General features: G+C 39.2%; 1 protein-coding gene across 3 annotated transcripts in view; it reads right to left on the bottom strand.

Moving 5' to 3' along the window:
- Positions 1-1,790: 1,790 nt before the first annotated feature.
- Positions 1,791-20,451, bottom strand: part of CLCN5 (chloride channel, voltage-sensitive 5) — a 140,448-nt gene continuing 121,787 nt past the window's right edge. For 2 of the 3 annotated variants that reach the window (XM_012648702.1, XM_012648703.1), the window contains 10 exons: positions 19,437-19,536; positions 16,084-16,271; positions 12,373-12,495; positions 11,232-11,438; positions 8,189-8,269; positions 7,372-7,914; positions 5,380-5,566; positions 4,135-4,533; positions 3,761-3,977; positions 1,791-2,527 (listed from right to left, as the gene is read on the bottom strand). In XM_012648702.1, coding sequence (XP_012504156.1) covers positions 2,437-2,527; positions 3,761-3,977; positions 4,135-4,533; positions 5,380-5,566; positions 7,372-7,914; positions 8,189-8,269; positions 11,232-11,438; positions 12,373-12,495; positions 16,084-16,271; positions 19,437-19,536 — 2,136 coding nt within the window. In that variant the 3' untranslated portion in view covers positions 1,791-2,436. The remainder of the gene's footprint in view (positions 2,528-3,760; positions 3,978-4,134; positions 4,534-5,379; positions 5,567-7,371; positions 7,915-8,188; positions 8,270-11,231; positions 11,439-12,372; positions 12,496-16,083; positions 16,272-19,436; positions 19,537-20,451) is intronic. The other variant, XM_012648704.1, reaches the window with a different exon arrangement.

The raw sequence follows: 20,451 nt of genomic DNA, 5'->3' as shown, positions 1-20,451 counted from the left end.
TGGTGCTTAGCATCTACAAAGTATACCTTGGCACAGTGTTATCTGGTTTCTTGAAATTTATTCTCTGAAGTAGCACCTTAACACTGGCTCATCTATCTATAATCAAGAACAGAGCCTAGAAGAAACACAAAGGCAAACACCCTCCATATTGCTGCTGCACTGTGAAATATGACCAAACTTATCATTGCCATGAAATACCAGAAATAGTAACATTTCCTGTTTTGCAAACTTTAGTGGGGAAGGATAGCTAATAAGACAGGTATTGAACCAGAAATATACAGATAAGAACTTTGATTTCTACACAATATACAGGGTGGTCAGGCAAATCGTCTCATCTCATATGAAGGAGTCAGTGGCATGGAAAGGACAAAAGAAGTAAAGTTACTGAGCCATGACTATGATATGATGTGCTCTAGAGGGCTTTATTTTCCTTTTCATTAAAATGCTAAAGTGATATATTCACAAGGAGAAACTCTGGCAAATGCCTTGATATTTTAAAGATAAAAATGAAATAAGCCTTGGCTACCCAGTTCTGAAAAACAAAAGAATTTCAGATTTTGGAAACACAAGAACTAGGGGTAAAAAGTCCTAGAATCAGGGACCAGCAACTTTTAAATGAGGTATACTGAGGTGTTTGGTGGAATGGAGGGTTGGTGGGGGTAGGGTGGAGTGGGATATGCCAAGTGTCTGCTGATTTGGGGCTAGAAGGATGGTGGGAAGTGCTGGGAACAGATGTGTAAAATGAGCCAGGCTGAACTCTCACCTCTGGCAGTGAAGTCTCACTGCCATGGCATCCAGTGCAGAGATGGAGGTATGGCATCAGCAACTGGGCCACATGACAAAGGGCTGTGTGTCACCTCTGGTCTACGTGCCGTAAGATTGCCGAGTCTTGGTTTACAATTTAACTAGCCCTGGAAGTTATTTTTTGTAATAGGAATGATTAACCAGGCATAGTGCTCAATCCCAAAGAGAGGATTCAGTACTAAGGAGTAGGAACCGGAACAGAATGGAGGGGGAGTAAATTGCACATGGGTAAAACTATAGAAAATGAAATAGTGGTTGGAATGATGGTGGTGGCTCTTTAATTCCACCAGGTGTCCCTATAGTGTGATTTCTTTTTTCAAACTGCAATAAAGGTGGTGGGAAATTGAGATATAAGCACCTTTGGTGTCACCAGGCCTTGTCCATGACCCTGGTTCTTAGGATGGCTCTGCATTTTATTTAGAATTCTAAGGACCCTCAAAGGAGTCACAGCTGCCTATCCTGTTCCAACACCTTGAATATATTTTAAAGTATCCCAAGCTTAATTCACGCTCACAGGGACAACACTGGCCTGTTACATATACTTAATGCTGGGAGGTGCAATGAGTGTCCAGTTATTTCAGTACTGGTGGTCTTTACAAAGGAATGCATGAGGATGCAGATGCAGCTCTGAATCTTACCTAGTTTACCAGTATGCAGTTCCCTTTACTGTTCTTACATATTCCAGAAGCCTAAAGCACCATCAGTCATGGAGGTGGCATCTGGGTAAGAGGATTACGTAGGACTTCACAAAAATGTGAAATTCCCAGTAGGTGACTGCTTAGAACTTTACTAATCATTCACCTCAAGGAAGCTGGAAGAAATCATTCCTTGCTACTAACAAATTCGCAGCAAAGTCCTTGTCTACTGGCTAACAAATACCATCTGGAAAATTACCCTTTTTGCAGACAAGGAGAAAGCTCTATAACTTATCTTTGTGCACTTCAAAAGAGTACCAGGAACAAGCAAGCTATAAAAGTCAACCTCGCTAAATTCACTTAGGAGAGATTAACCAAAGCAGCATTGTCTTATAATCAGAAATTAAAATTAACATATACATACATACATAACAAACTAATAATGCTAAATATTGTAACAGGAACAAGAATAACATTTGAACTGAATCTTCACAGTCTAGAAACACCGTTACTATTTTCCTTCTGGCTTTCCTTTCTGTGGTTTGAAAAGCAAAGCCCCTTAGTTTACAAACTTCATCTTCCACCAATGACAGTTAGATCCCAAAAAACATGACTTTTTCATCAGTTTCCTGCAGGCTATAGGTCAGGACGGTTGGAATTTTCTTGCATAGTTTTCAGTGATTGCATATTGGCTAACAATTTTTAAATTAAAAAAATCTTTAAAAAACAAATAGAATTAAACCATAGCAATCTTGTTTACTCTTTCATGAAATCTTCCTAATGCAATATCACAGAAGCCTAACTGTATTTTCTCCTAAGGAGAAGATTAATTTCCAGAGATTATGTAGTGCAACTGGTTGACTTGTAGGAAAGAGACAACACACAATATGACTTCACCATCCAAATATGGGAAATGTGTTTTGGGTACCCAGTTAATAAAATATATCCATGGTCTGCAATGTCCTTCCTATTTCATATCCAGAACAACCCTATCATTCTAGTTGAAGAGAATGGAATCAGGATCTTGGTTTGCCATCTGTGCTATATGCTTTAACACATCCTTTTTGGTAATGATTCCAAGCAATCGCCTAAAAGACAAACACAATACAACAAAACAAAAATAAATCTGCAGTTAAAATAGCTTTCCCAAAGGTGACACACTTGTCTTCCTCAGTCTTTTTCAACTTTGTCTTTGACCACTATCTGTGCTTCCAGAATGATGAGATAACAGGAGTAGGAAATATGCCCCAGGCAAATGGGACAACACGTGGGTTCCTAAACGTATGCAAGCATTTCTATTTCTAGTCTCGGACCCTGCAATTTCCTCTGGTTTAAATATTATTCTCTACATACCTGAATCTTACTTACCTATTACAGCCTAGTTCAAATGCCCCTCTTCCAGCACACCTTCCCTGATCCTACAAGCCAACAGTAACTCTGCCCTCCACAAAGCAACGGCATGTTCTGTGCAGGCCTCTTCTATGGCACTTGTCCTCTTGGCTACTGCACTGTAACCACTGGTGTGGTCTTGCCTTCCCTACAACACTGCACACTCCTTTAGGGCAGTGAAGATTCTTATTCATTTTTGTGTCTCCCCAGAATCTAATGGAATACCTTCTTACATGGAGTAGGAATTCAGTAAATGTTGAAGGAATCAATTAGGGAAAAGTTCCCGTCTTACTGATTTAAATCCTGCCAAGACATCTGTTACACCCCTTAGAAATTTCGGAGGAAAGTAAAATTCTTGTACAATTGCTGGATTAACATGCCATGTTCAGAAAAAAATCCACCCCTCTCCTCAATCTCCCCTCTTTTTCAATAAAAATAGCAGAGCTTTCATTACTGGATAAGACATACCCCAGGAAGGAAGGAGCCTCGGGCTTGGGAGTCAGAAGACCTGTGTTTAAAGCCTACCTCTGCTATTTACTAACTGGGGACCCTTACTGAAAGTTGGTTTTCTCATCCTCAAATTATGTAATATCAACAAGGAGATCGTAAGGACCAAATACTATAAATATACTACCTGATACCATTATAATTTCAGTGCTGCCTATGCACAAGAACATAGCTATTTCCTTTGTGGGGGAGGAACTGAGTTATTTATAAGGTGCAACTAGTAGGTGATATCTCTCAAACATATGCTCTTCCCCAAACTCCTTTTCCATTGATTATGATGATGAAAGAAACACTTCCATCTTCATCTCAGAGCTTCAAAAAGGACTGAAAGTGCTACTACTGCTCATTTCAGTTGGGTTCTCCTTCTTTCTCTCTACATTCTCTTTTCTCCCACAATCCAATTTACCTTCACCCAAGATTCTTACCCGTTGTGGGTAACCAGGCACTGCCGCAGTCCCAGCTTGCGGAAGATATCCACTACGATCTCCATGGGTGTAAGGTCAGTCACAGTGAAGGGGCTGAGATCCAGGATGTTCCGAAGCTTCAGAGTGGGTGGAGTATATGGTGGCATTGGAGGAGAATGCTCAGTGAAATAAATGATGGAAGTGCTCACAACCCCATCCTGTTTCTTTCGAGCATTTTCTATTTGAACAGAATGAAAAAGAAAGTTGAAGATGGAAGTGCTAGTTCTATCCTTCTGGCCCCTAACTAGTCCCCTCTTCCTTCTGTCTTCCCCAATTTCATGCATATTTATTGAGTCCCACGGTGGGTTCCATTATCCCCTTTCTGAAATCCTTACCAATTGAAATAATGAGATCTCTTCGGAGGACAAAGCCTACAAGTCTTTGGGACTCCCGGGACACCACCACTGGAAAGCCACTGTATGTGGTTTCACTGATTATGGTCTCTACATCTTCCACTGTCATACTGTCCTGAGTAAGGACAGTCAACAAAGGATCATTTCTCCGGGGTTTCATCACATCCATTGCCAGGGTCTTATGAGCAAACTCTTCTTTGGCTTCAAGAAAGGGGTATCCATTGAGACGGATGTGGGCATCATAGATGCCCTCCCGCCCAAGAGCATCTGCCACCCACTTGCTTGTCATGGCTGCAGCCATCAGAGGCACGATGTATTCCAAGCCACCAGTCAGTTCAAACATTATGACAACAAGAGAAACAGTCATCCGAGTCACCCCACCTATAAAGAAATAGACACAAGCTGCTGACAGCAGGCAAAGTACAGGATTCATTACAATTATGGGCCCAGCCAGGATAAACTGACTTACCAGACAGAAACAATGCTAGAATGGAGTCTACCTACAACTGTCAAGACCCCAGCAATTGCATTAAAGTAAGGTTACAACAGACAAGATTCAGATATCTCAAAATAACATCTATAGGATATCTTCTCATGTATTTTTTTTCATTTGTCTGTTGCTTCTTCTTCATAATAGAGAAGTAATACATGCCCATTGTGGAAAATTTGGAAAATGTAAAAGAAAGTCATTATCCATAAAGTCTGCCTATAAATGAGCAGACCAAAAATTTGAATGATTTTTCAAGCTTTTTTTCTATGCAAAAACATACATATGTACATAAGTTAGCTCACATTATACGTTTAATTCCTCACCATGCTTCCCCTTTATGTTGGTAACATTTTGCATATTATTACAAATGTATTTAACATATTTAAAGATGTTAAACATATTAACATCATATTTAAAGGCTGCGTAGTATAACATTATATGGATGTACCATAATTTATTTAACCAGTCCATTACTGTGCAAATTTAGGTTGATTCTAATTTTTTGCTCTTATACTGTGATGCACATTCTTGTGCAGATATTTTTGTCCAAATTTCTGATAATTTCCCCAGTGCAAAAGAGTAGAATTAGCTTTCTTAAAACGCTTGAGAAATGGCAAACCCAACAGGAAATGAATGGTCATTTAAAAAATTCTGCAGTCAATTGTGTTAAATACCACTCTTCTTTTGTATGTCACTTGGGTAGCAACTTCTCTGAAATCAATGCAAACACTACTCACCTAAGCAGGCTGCAGCCCCAACCATTGCATAAAGGCCAGGGGTGATGCAATCAGCTCCCTGACTACACCAGCTATTGAAGATGGCCCAGTCATGGTGGTAATAAGCCAGTTGTTCCATTCCTACTCCTAGAAGTCGACCTGCTATAGCACCAACAGCCATGCTAGGGATAAAGAGGCCAGAAGGGATCTGCAAAGAGAAAACAATAGACGGTTAGTTGGAAATGATGTGATTGCTTGGCATATGGTAAGGGCTAGAGGACTGACACTCTGCGAAGCAAACAGGCCAATGACAATTTAACTATGCACTATGCTAGCAAGTGGCTGTAAAGATTTGTGTAACACTACAGGGACTAGAGGTTCTCTGGGACGTGCAGGCAAGGACGACTGCAAAGAAGCTTACCCTGATTCGAGGGTCCATCAGGCAAGAGCCTGAACTCTCCAGACCAACACAGAACTGGAGGCAGAAATTAGGCCTTTCCCAAAGAAAAAGGAAAATAGATGGAGTTTCTCATATATGCAGACATTTCTACCAATTTTGAATTCTTAACAACAACTACCCTTTATTGACTATCTACCATGTTCTATGCTGGATGCTCTACATACAAGATTTATCAGTTCTTTATAACAACCCCCAGAGGTAGGCATTATTATTCCCAAATGCCAAAGAACCTAAGGTTCAGAGAGATTAAGTAACTCACTCAAGGTCAAGATTTAGAAGACTGTTTCTGGGATTTAAAGGGAATGCTCATAATCACGCTCATATGTTGAATTGTAACCCATTGCTCACACAAAAAGGATGGCACATGAGGTTTCAGTCTATTTTGTAATAGTATCAAGAAAGATTAAACAATTAAAACTTTAAAATGAGATCGTGACTATAGTTGCATGATTAGCCAAAAAAGGAACCCTCATCTATCTCCCTGCTTTTTTTCTTGACTCCTAGGATACCATAATGAATTCTTAATATTCTGTACTAAGAGAGGGAAATGATAAGGATAATCAAAACAGTACATTATTTTAAAATAGCCTGTGTTTGATTTTGGAATGTATTTGAATCTGGCATTCTGATAGTCTACAAATTTAAGTGAAAGAATGAAGGCACAAGGTGAAAATTAACTCAAGAAGCACTGCAAAGCTTTCCAGAATCTCCAGCCTATCCCTGTGTTGAGGGGACAGATGGCATCATCTCAAAGATTACAGTACTGCCTAAATAGAGTTGCCTTCTCTTATTTTCTGGCTTGAATCTCATTTCTCCAGAGATTACGGGGAAATAACATGGTAGTAGGATGCCAGAGGAAGGAAAAAAAACAAGTAAACCTTGTGAAGGAAGGGGGGAAATATCTTAAAAATTTTCCTTTCTGACTTCTTCTGAAACATGAAATTGATAACAGTTACTCAAAGTAAAACATGCCAGTCTGATGTCAGCTTTTGACAGTTTAAATATTAACTTAGGATTACCTATGAAATGGATCCCACTTGCTGACAACTGAGCATTGATAACCAACTATAAAAAATACATTTAGCTCTATAGCCAGTTGAACCACATGAAATTGCTATTTTAGTGGTCAAAATGATTAAGTATCAGCAACTTCATTTGGTGCAACCTACTACTGTACTTTATTGGTAAACTCTCAAGCTACCCTATAAGGACCAACACTGTGTTGGTCAGAAATTGTTTTAATATAAAATGCACTGAAATAAATACCTCGCCATCCTTTTTGAGGGGCAAAATACATTTTCCCACAGAAAAGGAGAAAACATTTCTTCCCAAAATTTCATCACTGAGGTTGGCATTTGTCCTACAACTTAACTTGGACAATTTGAGACAGCAGTACAATTGTCTAGGAAGTTAGAAGAATATATAGGGGTAAAAGAAGCTTTTGGGCGAGGGAGAATAATGTTGGGGGAAGTTGAAAGTGCCACATGAATTATTTTGCCCTCCAAAACCCACAGCCATACATACAGCCACTGAGTCCCAAAAGAATTCCTCACCTTCATGCCAAAGGTGAATATAGTAATGACAATTTTCAGTATGAGTGTCAAAGCCAGCTGCCACATTGCACTGTAGATTCCCATGCCAGCCGGTCTGTCGGGCAGTTCACCCCCCTTGCTTGTGTTGAAGCGGTTCTCATAATCACAGAGCTTGGAGGAGTCCAGAAGGCCACAGTCATTAAACAGCTCAGAAATGAGCTCACTTGTACTCATACGGGTGTATTCATTGGGAAAAGCCAGGATGGCGGTGATGGCTGTCACGACAAGTACCTCTACGACAGGATACTTGCCCAACTGAGTGGTCTTTCGCTTCCGACACCAAGCAATGTTTGTGCGTATAAACAGAGCTCCCCACAAACCACCAAATATGCCCAGTAAGATGAATGGCACAAGCTCAAAGAGATGCCATGGGGTGTGAAACTCCACATAAAACAGAACCAGGCGGCTGTTCCCAAAAGGATTGATGGAGCGCAGAGTAAATGCTGCCACCAAGGCAGCGAAGAAGGAACGCCACAACGTTTTGAGGGGAAAATAGTAGCTGACCTATAAGAGAGAAGGTGAGAAAGCAAACTCAGTCAATATGCAGAAACCATTTCAGGTGAAAAGTTGGTACTATAAAAGCATTGGAGCCAACTTGAGGATGAAAACTGTCCAGGGATTTCTAGTCACCTGGTAAAAGCACCACGCTGGGCAGAACACCCAGGGACTGTAATATACATAGATACTGTACATTATGTACAAACTTATTGTACTGCAATGTATAAAATTCCTGACACAAAAGCACACGCATGTTCTACAGACAGTTAAAAGTCATTACCTCTTCAAGGCTGAATAATACTCCGCCAATAGGTGCCCCAAAGGCTACAGATACTCCAGCTGCTGCTGCAGCTGACAAGACCTACAACCCAAAACTCAAAATTAGCGATAGAATAACGCCACTTTCCCCCATTTGATCACATTTTTAAAAGGAATGCTAGTGGTTACTAAACCCTTTTTAAAAATACCTTTACATGGGCCATATCATCAAAAATGAAGTGCAAACACTGCATGCTCAATTCTAAACACACATACATGGTTCACATGCTTGACCAGGTAAGAGGGCTTTTCCTTTTTAATCAATTTAGGCATGTGCTCTATATAAATTATGCCCCCCATCACCAATACTTCCAATTCAGTAACTGCATTTGAGTTTGTAGACCTATTCATTCACCACCTAAATGAAGTACTTACAGTGATGTATTTATATAGCACTTTGTAAAGGAATGTTTTTTAAACAAGATGTTAAAGGTGGCTCTAATGATACAAAACTGAAGTTACAATTGGCTCACAGCTATTCAGGAGCTGCAAGTATTCATACAACAGGTATTTAGGGTTCCCTGTACTATGCATCCTATTCCATGTCCAGTAACCTATGGAAACAGAAATAAGGAAGTGACTAGATGTTTAAGGTAAGAGAAATCCTAAAATATGTTTAGGTATGGCAAGGAAAGGGGCTAGGAGGCAGAGAAAGAGGAAGAGCAATCATAGGGAAAGAAGGATAAAGAGGGAAAGAGAAGAGTGATATTGGAGAACACCACCTGTGTGTGTAGGCATGTGTATGCACGTACATGACAAACACTGGTGATGGCAAACAAACCAAAATTAATGGAAGAATCAAGTCTTTTCCTTGGATTCTAGTTGCTGTGGAGAGAGAGATGATTTGGAAAAGTAAGAAAATATTTTAGAGAAAGAGAAAGTTGAACAAAATTAAGAGTTTTGAAGAATAAAAATGTTGTTGGCAAAATAAGTGGGCAGGTTTCTTGGAAGTGTAAGAGGGCCCAGGAAAATGATGGGGAGGAAAGAGTGAATCTCTGGTGTTAGCTTAGTACTCTGGTGAGTACTCTGAAATTCATAGCTACAATGGCTTTCATTTGAGAAGGATGAGGACAGTCGACATGCAACTTGAGAAAGGGAATTTCAGTGACAGTATTCCAGATGAATTAGGAGGAAGAAAGAATCCGGTTGGCTACTTCACTTTAATTTTATATTGTAGAGTGGAGTCTGTTTATGCCCTTCCTTCTCAAATCTCTATTTTATTCTTAACCATCTGTCTACCGTGACAAGGCAACCAGACACAAAAGGGTTACTGCTGATGGTGAGAATAACAGGAAAAAAATAAGTGGAAAGTCTAAATAAGCAAAAGGAAGTAAATTTAAGATTCAGATACAGTCATGCACCACATAACAACCTTTCAGTCAAAGACGGACCACAAATAAGAGTGGTCCTATATGATTATAATACTGTATTTTTTCTGTCCCTTTTCTATGTTTAGATACACAAATACTTAGCACCTGCATTTCTCAGAACACATTATCCCCATGGTTAAGTGACACGTGACTGTATTCATGTGAGTCTAGTCGGAGACATATATGGCATCTGTACAGAGAAACAACCAAATCAAATTCCCCTCTTATAAGAAACTATTTGAACAAAAATGCCAATTTTATGGAATGAAAGTAACTAGCAATCTGTAATTTCAAATTCACCTCCACCCGTGCAAAACCAGCAACAATCAACACTCTACTCTTGCCCGTTAAAATGTTGTTTTCAATTCTTTAGCTTCTATTGTACATTATTTCTGTTCAACAACCTCTCCAATTTAACACTTCTTTATGCCCCTCTACCCCATGACAGGTACCTAAACAATCACTCAGATTTCCCCATCTCTCTCCCACTAGCCTTCCTCTCCTTTCTAACTGTGCCAGGAAGTTTCCTCCTTGAACTATCAAAATGTATTCCATATTTGAAATCTCAACATCTTTGAGTTTCCTTTTGGGTCTTGTGGTTAATCTTTTTTTGTTTTCAGAAGAAATCACCAGGTTCCAGTTTTGTGAAAAATCCTTTCTAATGAAATGACATTGGTCTTGACCCATTCCATATGTGATTTTTTTTGTAATTCAAGGGAAATAAAGCAAGAGCCATTATTTTCTTAGGTCCTTAATTATAGCAAGACAAAAGTACCAATAACTTGGAACACTTTTTAAAAATGTTCCTCCTCCTCAAAAGAACATTCATGGACAACTGTATAAACATGAAAACAACTACAGAGATGTGGGACTAATTTAGCTGGGCTGAGGCAGAAGGCAGAGAAAGGTCCAATACATAGAGAAACTAATTCAAGTGTGGCATTAGGTAGAAATAAAAAATGAAAAAGCTGACATCTGAAACACATGCTGCACTTACATTTATTCCTCCACAGGAATAAACAACTTATTTAAAATCTATTATTTTGGCAACTTATTTTGTAATAGAAGCAACATGTGCTTGAATAGAATTATATATATAATAAAAAGTTTAAGTCCTTACTTCTCCTACTACCACTTCACTCTCCCACTCGCCAGAGGTAGATGATTTTAAGTTTGGGGTTAAACCACTTTCTAGATATTTCCGAAGTGCATACATACTTTTTAAAAACATGAATTGAATTATACTACACACATTATTCAGAAACTTGCTTTTTAAACATAACAGTGCTTTATAGCCAGCACTCCATGTCAATATATAGGGTTATCACATTCTTTTTAATGGTTGCATGGTATTCTATATTATGAAAAGAATACTATTTATTCGATCAGTCCCTATCAATGGACATTTGGTTGCTTCCATTTTCCACTGCGTTGACAAATGCTGCACTGACTATCCCCATACACCCTTGTGCACACACATGCGAGGATGTCTGTAGGATAAATTCCCGGAAGTAGAATTGCTGGGTCAAAGAATACTTGTATTAACATTGGTAGAATCCCCAAATTCTCACCCCTAAGATTATACTATTTATGCTCTCACCAAAAAGAGACTCTTATAAGTCCATTTGTTATTACCTCTCTGCGCTTGGCTTCATTCTTCCTGTATTTGTTGAAGCAGTGGCATAGGATGTTCCCACAGCAGCAAGCCACGTGCACTAGGGGGCCCTCTTTGCCCAGGCTCAAGCCAGATGACACTGCCAGCACCAAGGTGATGGTTTTGATAACCAGGGTCCACTTACCCAAATAGCCCCTAATAATGAAACCACTCAAGATAGTTTTTATCTGCAGGTCAAACACAGAGAGATTGAATATAAACTAAAGAAGTCAACAAGGCTAAGAGGCAAAAATCTGGACCTCATTATAGAAACTGTACCTTTTGAACAAGTGACATAAATGTTTGACCTATAGTGATCCCAGTTTGGGAGGGAACCCAGGAGCCCAAGAAAGTAAGAACTATTCTTCAAGCTTTCATGTTCCCCTTTTCTGGGAGGAGGCCTGTGATAGCTGGGAAAGGGTATATTGTAAGCATGAGAGAGTGTGTATATGGAGAAGGGGAGGCAGAGAGGGAGGGACAGGCGTTTTCCTTACTTTACAAAAATGGTGGCCCAAGAAGCATGTTCTGAGAGGTCAAGGTTAATGTCCCTGAAACAACCTTAAAGGTTAGATATAGTCTTGATTCCCTGATAAAGAAATTTATGACTATTACTTGGTCAGGAAACAGAGAGGGAGAGAGGGGCTAGGTCATTGTGGTAACCTAAAATGTCAGTGGTTTCAGTCACTGTCAAGCAATCTAAGCCAACAGTAGTTAAAAATAGGGTTTTAACCAATCCCCTTCTAGCCTAAATCATATTATGGAAATGTAGCAAAATGGTTTTATTTCTTCTGCTCTAACAAAGCTGAAAATACCCCTACTTTTTCAGGTCAGAATCTTGGGATCTACCCTGGGAGCTTTTTAGGTAGGGAGCAAGGGAGGTCTTCAGGAGTTTAGGTCAGTAGGAACCTTCAGGAGGCTTAGAATCAATACCCTTTAATTTCCAGGTGGCCCAGGCTAAAGATAGAAGACTTGAGGAAAAACCTAAAGAGGCCTTACATGGCCTCAGGATCTAAACCTGTTTAATATTCACCAAATTGTGGTATACGCTGGAATATACATTAAAACATTTTAACAAAAAGAATTCATAGTGTTACCATTGATAAACCATTTTAAGAGACTCACCTCAGGGATTCCGGAGCCACAGGCATAAGGAGCGAACACCTTGACAAGAGATACGGCAAGGAAGGCAAATAGAAGAGCCCAGAGGACGTACATGAAATAATTGACTATGTAGGCAAAGGCTCCCTGGAACAGGGGGGGAAAAGAAGATTGTTTTAGCCTAGACAGACTCAGTGAGGCATGCAGCTCTTGAGTCATGCTTTTTCAGGAGAGAAGGTCAGAAAGAAAAAGACCAAGATGAAATTGCTCAAGATGTCTCTTTCCAGATTGTCAACAAAGCAACTGCTGATACACTGTCAGGTCACTTGGTGCTGAAAAAGACATGCTTTGCTGCACCCAAAGGACACTTACAGGGGATCATAAAGATGGACAAGGAGGAGGAGCAAGCTGAAAACCCTGAAACAAAACTCACTTTCTATATGAGTGCTTTGATAGGTTTTGTAGTCAAATGTATGTGATTCCTTGTCAATTTTACTAAGAGTTTTAAGGTCTTGGTAAGCCCCCCGCCACCCCCAACTTTTTTTTTTGGAATGGCTGAACCTTGGCTAGACATTCAAAGTGAAGATCAGATCTAAAGTTCCATGAAATCCACCTTTGGCTATCTACCTTAGTGTCAAATTCTCACAAGGGGGTTCTGGTGACAAAATTCCTGGGTGTTTTTTTTCTTTTTTAAATTTATTTTTATAGTATATATGATATTTAAGGTATACATGTTTTATATACATATACATAATGAAATGAATACTATAGTCAAGCGAACTTACATATCCATCACCTTCCATAGCTACCTTTGTATGTGTGATAAGAGTAACTAAAATCTATTCTAACAAATTTTCAGTATACAATATTACTAACTATAGTCCTGTTGTGCATTAGATCTCTAGACTTATTCATCCTACCTAACTGCAAATTTGTACCCTTTGGCCTACTTCTCCCCATTTCTTCCTCCTCCCCACCCCAACTAACCACCATTCTACTCTCTGTTTCTGTTTATTAAACATTTTTTTTTAGATTCCACATATAATGACTATATCTTTGAGAGAATTTTGCTACCACAGACTCAGCAATAACTATGTAAGCAGAAAGTTTTGGGCCCTGACAGTGCCAGATATTCCAAAGAATAAAATGGCAACAGCTATTTTTAACATGGAGAGAATATATTTTGAGACTATTCCCCTATGATAATGAAAAGAAATCTAGTTTTGACCACCAGTAAAGATTCACCAACATCAAAGGGCTTGCACATAGCCATGCCTTACAAAAAAAAGCAGTTTTGAACATTAGGAGGTTATGCTTGCTGGTAGAATTATTAGCAGTTGAAACTCACTCAAATTACATGAAATATAAAACTCAACGGACTTTTAACTTTTCAAAATATAAAGTACTATTAAAATAATTCATTGACCTAGACGAAGAGAACCAGAATGCTCAGGTTTTTTCTGAATTGTAAGTTTGACACAGGTTTTCCATTATCTAGTCCCTGGAGGAACAAATAATTGCTATTTCTTTGCCTTTCAAATGTAGCTAAGGAAGAAGAGGACCCCAGAGGTAGGAAACAAAGAAAGAAAGAGAATATAAGGGAAAGTAACTGTAACTGGCCAGAGGCAGAGACCAGGAGGTCAAATTCTTGGCCTTTGGAGAAGGCTTCTTAAAACCTAGAAGACCCTTTCCCCAGGCAAGGATTTCATTCATAAAAAGGAGAGCCAGAGAAAGTTGTCACTCAAGCAAATCTCAAGCTCCAGTTTGAAAGTGACTGTTGGAACACTTACACACATACACACAGCTATAAAGAGGTAGCATGAGGAAGCCTTGTAGTGCCAGAACAATTCTAAACTTAACTGTGGTGGCTGTTACACAAATCTATGCATGGGATAAAATTGCAGAGAACTATGCGTGCACACACACACACACACAAATCAGTGCGTGTAAAACTGATGAAATAAACCCTGTGGATTGTACCCATGTCAATTTCCTGGTTTTGCTACTGTACTACAGTTATGCAAGATGTTGCCATTCAGGGAGGCTGAGTGAAGTGTACTGGGGACCTCCTTGTACATTGTTTTGCAACTTCCTATGAATTTGTAATTACTGTAAAATAAAAATGACCAAAAAAGGCAAGGGAAACACATATACTCCCCCTGAGTTGCAGGGCTTCTCAAACTTTTCTATCCAAATTCTCCTAATCTAGGAGAGTGAATAGAGATATCAGGGCATAGGGTAGGGTACCTGGGATCAGAGCTAAAACAGAGATATTGTTTTTTTTCTTAACAAACATGGAAATTCTGCATTCCATATTTTTTTTTTTTTTGAGACAGTCTCACTCTGTTGCCTGGAGTAGAGTGCGTGGCGTCAGCCTAGCTCACAGAAACCTCAAACTCCTGGGCTCAAGCGATCCTCCTGCCTCAACCTCCCGAGTAGCTGGGGCTACAGGCATGCGCCACCATGCCCGGCTAATTTTTTCTATATAGACTTTTAGTTGTCCAAATAATTTCTTTCTATTTTTAGTAGAGACGGGATCTCACTCTTGCTCAGGCTGGTCTCAAACTCCTGAACTTGAGTGATCCACCCGCCTCAGCCTCCCAGAGTGCTAGGATTACAGGCGTGAGCCATCGGGCCCGGCCTGCATTCCATTTTTAAATGGGTATTTATATTTAATTTTTGAAAAAAAACATTTCCTCCAAATATTCAAAAAAAAACTGATGTTCTGGGAAGGCACATAATGTTTATCCTATGAATTCACCTAGCCTCTGGCATAAGCCAGTTTGAGAAGCATAGGGCTAAACTCTCAAACATACAGCATCTATCTACCCCTTTAATTGAACCCTTTCCCCAAGACAAATATGCATAGTCATATATGTACGTAAACACTCCTATTTCTAACTTTATTATTTTTCTATTCTCCTTTTCCCTTGGCTGATTGTGTGTGTGTACATGTGCACATGCCACCTCAAATTGTGGACCAAGGTGGGTAATAAAAATAAAATTTTAAGGTGCAAACATGTATCCCAGTCTTGTCTCCTTCCACTTTACCTATCTTAGTTGGTGGAAGTCAGAGTGAAGTAGGAGTTGAGAGTTTTGTTTTGTGTGCTTTTGTTTTTAGTGGGAGAGACGTAACAAATAATTGAGCAGTAAGAGAAAGGTAAGAAACTAAAAACAAAGTTACTTTTGCACCAAAAAACGTACACTAGAAGACAAGGACAAATGAAAACATCGGTTTGATCACAAAATGGGACAATGGGCAATTTTATTCCTGGGTTTCTATTATTTTGATGTGGAACATATCACAATTTTTTCAATATTCTAATGCAATGCTCAGGGAAAATCACTTTTGGTGTCTATACGATAAACACATTTTTAACTCACTGCACCCTTCATTAGAAATTATAGCTTACCTGTTGGCTGGCTTCGACATCTCTACTAAAATTATTAGGGAAAGACAAATTCAGTCACGCTGTGTTCTAATAACTAAGAAAAAACATCAGGCTTATTTAAAACAAACAAACATTTTAAATATAAGCACCAAAGGACTCCACAGGTCAGAACAAATGGAAATAGAGCTGCACTTAAACCAAAGAGAAAGGCAGCTGGTACTGGTTCCCTTTTTGTGAAAAGGAAAATGGGAGGACATTCCACAATTGCCATGAGTACAGTGTAAGAAATGAAATGAACGTAAGAATAAAATTCAGTAGTTCAGAAATCATTACTACATGTTACCTCATCCGTGCTGATGATAAGCTGGGACCAGCTATTCCACTCTGGGCATTTGTCTCTGTCTTCAAAGGTAACATGTTCAGAGTTCCAGCAACAATGTTCATGGTTAAACCAGAATCCCCCTGTGCATATACCTTCTTTTAAGTCTGTCATCCAACGAGCAGAGATGTCTATCAAACCAGCTAAAGAACCTGATTTGTGAAGAGGGAAGGAAAGGGCAAAATTCAATTCAATCTTTAAAACTCCGTTCTTTGGTAATCAGAATAAGCTTTGTTAGAGAAAATGAGGGAAAAGGAATCCAAATAACAAACAAGCACATACCTTCCCATTCCACATGCAACCTCTTTCAGATTGTATGTTTGTTTGATTTTCACTTATTATTTCTGCATTAAACAATGGTGTCTGTAGAATTTTTATATAGGAGGGACTTAGGAAAAGCAAAATGGGTGGATGGGAGTGAGGGACTAGTGGGTTTGTCTTTAATCTGAATTAACAGGGCAAAGACACTGTGCTGACTTCCAGTTTATGAATACTGACCCATAAAGACAGTCAAGTTTATTAAATATTATTTTATTTTCACTATATACACAATTGAGGGAATGTGAATTGCCTCGAATAAATTCTATGATATTTATTTGAGATGGATTGGGGAGGAGAGCTAACAAAGATTATGGGGAGAAGGGCTAAGCCTTGATAGCAAGATTGTGCACCGTGGACAAGAGAATGTGAGCACTGGTAGGAAGGCATTCTTGGCTAAGGGAATTGAATTCATCAAAGCACAAACTGTGATGTGTAGACATGTTGAAGCCTCCTGAACCTAGGACATGAACATTCTGAAGTTTTCTTAGTGAGAAGGAACAAACAGTATCATACACAGAACATTTACCAAAGAAAATTAGGAGGAAATGAATAGTGAACTGGGGCACTCATGCACTGTGGCTAGTAGACTGATAGGGTTAAGACAGAGTGCTTTAGATTCTGGCCTTCTCATCATTTCCTGTCATCCAGATGAAGAAACTGTGGTATAAAGAAATTAAATGGCCCAGAATCATGCTTCAGGGAAATAGTAAAGCCATCATAAAATTCACAGCCCCTGAATTCCCAGACTGTTCCTGCATTCAGACACACTGCTTATATTGTTGCTCTCCAATGCTTAAAAACAAAATACCCTGTGTGTACGAGGGAAAGAAAAATATTCACTGACCACCTAGTGATAAGAAATACATTAAAAAGTTGAGGATATTATGCCTGTATTCCAACAGGCAGGAGGCCATGTCGTGTGTATGTTTTGGTAGGTGCTAAAAGTATTAACACAGGTTATTTACATACTTAAAGAACCTAGTCAAATCTAACACATTGTTTGACACCTATTCTTGGCCACTCCAGCCCCCAGACTTCTCTGCACTTACTGTCTGGATTTAGCAAATTACCATGATGTTATGTAGTTTGGCCTGTTCTTAGGTTGTTTCATGTATGCATGTCTTATTTTACCTAACATTGGCACCCTCAGTCCTGTCTTCCCTTCTCTTCCTCCTTTTCCCACCCAATCAGCTCTTTCTTCTTTCGTTACCAATTTTATTAGGTTTCCCCAACCCTAAAGAATAAAATACTGTCCCTTGCCCTTGTTAACCATTTCAAACTTTTGTCCTTCCTCTTCCAATGACTACCAAAAGTTCCACATTGGTTGCCTTCCCTTGAAATCTGGCTCCTGATATTTACCTGAGATGGCTATTCAAGGTTATTGATGTGCTCCTAACTGCTAGGTTGTATAACTTTTTCTCAGCCATCTTCTTTCTCCTTAGCCCTTCTGCAATACTTGGCATCACAGACCACCCAGTCTATTATTAGCCAGCTCCAAACTGGCCAGACCATGTTCTCTCTCTGGTAAGAGCCACAGGGGGCAGAGTTAACACTCTAGGCCATGAGTTGGCAAACTATGGCCCAAGTGGCCTGCCCCCTATATGTGTAAATAAAGTTTTCCTGGTCACGGTCAGGCTCCTTTGTTTACCTATTGTCTATGGCTGCTTTGGGGCCACATTGAAGAGTAGAGCAGGTGCAGAGACCACTTGGCCCACAAATCCTAAAATATTTATTATCCAGTCCCTTTACAGAAAAAGTCTACCAATCCCTATCCTAGAAAATTTTTGAAAACCCAGCTATGGATGAGACATTCCTCATTTGCTGGTCATTTTCTACTCCATGGCTCCCAAATTATCTCTCGGTAACAGTGACAGCAGCAGCATTAACAACTGAGTGCTGTGCTAGTAAGTGCTTTTGTGTGCTATCTCTCATTTAATGCAAACTTTATTATCTCCATTTTACAGATCAGTAAACTAAAGCTTCCAGGCCTTAAGAAACTTGCCAAAAGCCACAAAACTAACAAGTAGTAGGGCTGGGATTCAAATCCAGGCAGCCTAAAACTAGAGCCTATGCTGCTAACTACCATTTTATCCCCTCCACCTCTAGGTTTCCTACCTAACTTCCCTTTCAGATCAAGATTTGTGATCTTCCCAGGCCCCATCTTTTCATGCCATTAGGACATACCTTTGGCATCTCTGCCTGGTATCGTTGGCTCTCTGCTTCCCCCATGGGAGGGGAAGCCTGCTTGGGAACTTGCTTGAAAGCTGTATTTGCACAGCAAGTATACTATTCTTAGTGAAATTATATATTATTTGGAGTGGTCGGGGAGGTTGATGGAGTTTACAGGAAAAGATGGCACCATCCTACCTCTCAGCCACTATGAAAGAATGAGATATGGCAGTTATCAGCCATATCTTACATGCTTTTCTATACCACAAGATAAGAGAGTAGATCAGGGGTGGGGAATCTGTGGCCTTAAGAATCCAATTGAATTCAGTCAAAAGGTCACACTTAAGGATTTAGAAGGCCACATGTGGCCTTAAAGCTGCAAGTTCCCCACCTCTGGAGTAGATGTTTAAGAAACATCTACAAAATGTCTTAGGAAGTCCTCTTCTGCATCTTCTCTCCTTAAACCCTATGTGGTATGTGTTAAAAAAAAAAAAAAAAAAGAAAGAAAGAAAGAAAAAGAAAAGACAGTCTCCAACAGAAAGGCTCTTCCTCAAGCATCAAAATGCAGTGCTAACTTTATCTTAAAATGGATACGATATTTTACAGTATACAAAATGCATTTAGATGCACGTCCTCATTTATTTAAGGTAGATGATGCAGGTATTAGAACTCCCTTACAAACAGGAACATCAGGCTTCCAAAAGGTTCACCAGCAATTCATTTCAGGTAGCAAAATAGGAAAACACAACACTCAACTCAGTTCATGACTTGGGGGAGAGACATCACAATTTTAGATTTGTTCTGAAAACTAACATAGTTTACCATACCTGATAAAAGCCCAATAAGGAGCATCAACAACCAGCCAGAAAAAGCATCACTCACACTGTGAATTAAGGCCCATGTTGACTCTTTGCTTTTATTGGTAATCTGGGGGAAAATGAGAAAACATTGGTATACTACATACACCCTTTTTTCATCTCTAAATTGCTCAGTAAAGAAATACAAAGACAAATAATCTGGGAACAGAACTCGGTTTAGAGTTACTTTTCACATAATCTTTAGCTGAACCATTTTCACCAACAACTTTGAGGTTTACTGAACTCCACCCTCATCTACAGTATTATAATGCTCACGAGTACCTTATTTAGGACTTTCCCATTCAGTTGCTCATTTCTTACAGCATCAACTGTTTTGTTTATGGCAGTGATCTCTTTCTGGTTTGGACATGAGATATTTGAAGGATGATTTCTTGACTCACAGCAAATAGTTTCATTATTTTTCAAAGAATAAACAAACACAGGCTTATTTGAGTGATGAAAGTACAATTTGAGGTTTACTCCCTGGGGGTTGTGGTTCGGGTAAGGCAAATTCCAAGACTTGATCCCACAACCCCCTAATTGTACATTGATCACAGATATTAAGTGATATCAATGATGGATCTCTTTCATTTTCAAAAACCTGCTGGCAATATCTAAGGCTATCAGGAAGTGCAGAAAGCTTTATCTTTTAGCCCCTAGCTTTGTCAATTTAACCCTTCAGTATCCACATTTTTTTCTCTTCCAAGAATTATTGTTTTTTCTAGGATTTCAAGTAGCCCCATTTTAATTGTCAATAATTTTAAAAATAATCTGTCCTTAATTTTTACATTCTTTATAAACACATTTTTTATTTTTTTATTTTTATGGGTACATAATAGTTGTACATATTTATGGGGTATATGTGATATTTTGACACAAGCATATAATGTATAATGCCCACATTTTAAAAACCAACATTCTGGCAGCTTAGTGTTTGGTACTTCCCCCTTCTTTGTGCCTCTATATTTTATCCTTGAAACAGTGA

This window comes from Propithecus coquereli, unplaced genomic scaffold (genome assembly GCF_000956105.1).
Source record: "Propithecus coquereli isolate 6110/MARCELLA unplaced genomic scaffold, Pcoq_1.0 Scaffold2914, whole genome shotgun sequence".
NCBI lineage: Eukaryota > Metazoa > Chordata > Mammalia > Primates > Indriidae > Propithecus > Propithecus coquereli.
The sequence above is the reverse complement of the archived record's forward strand: the minus strand, read 5'-3'. Positions and strand labels throughout refer to the sequence as shown.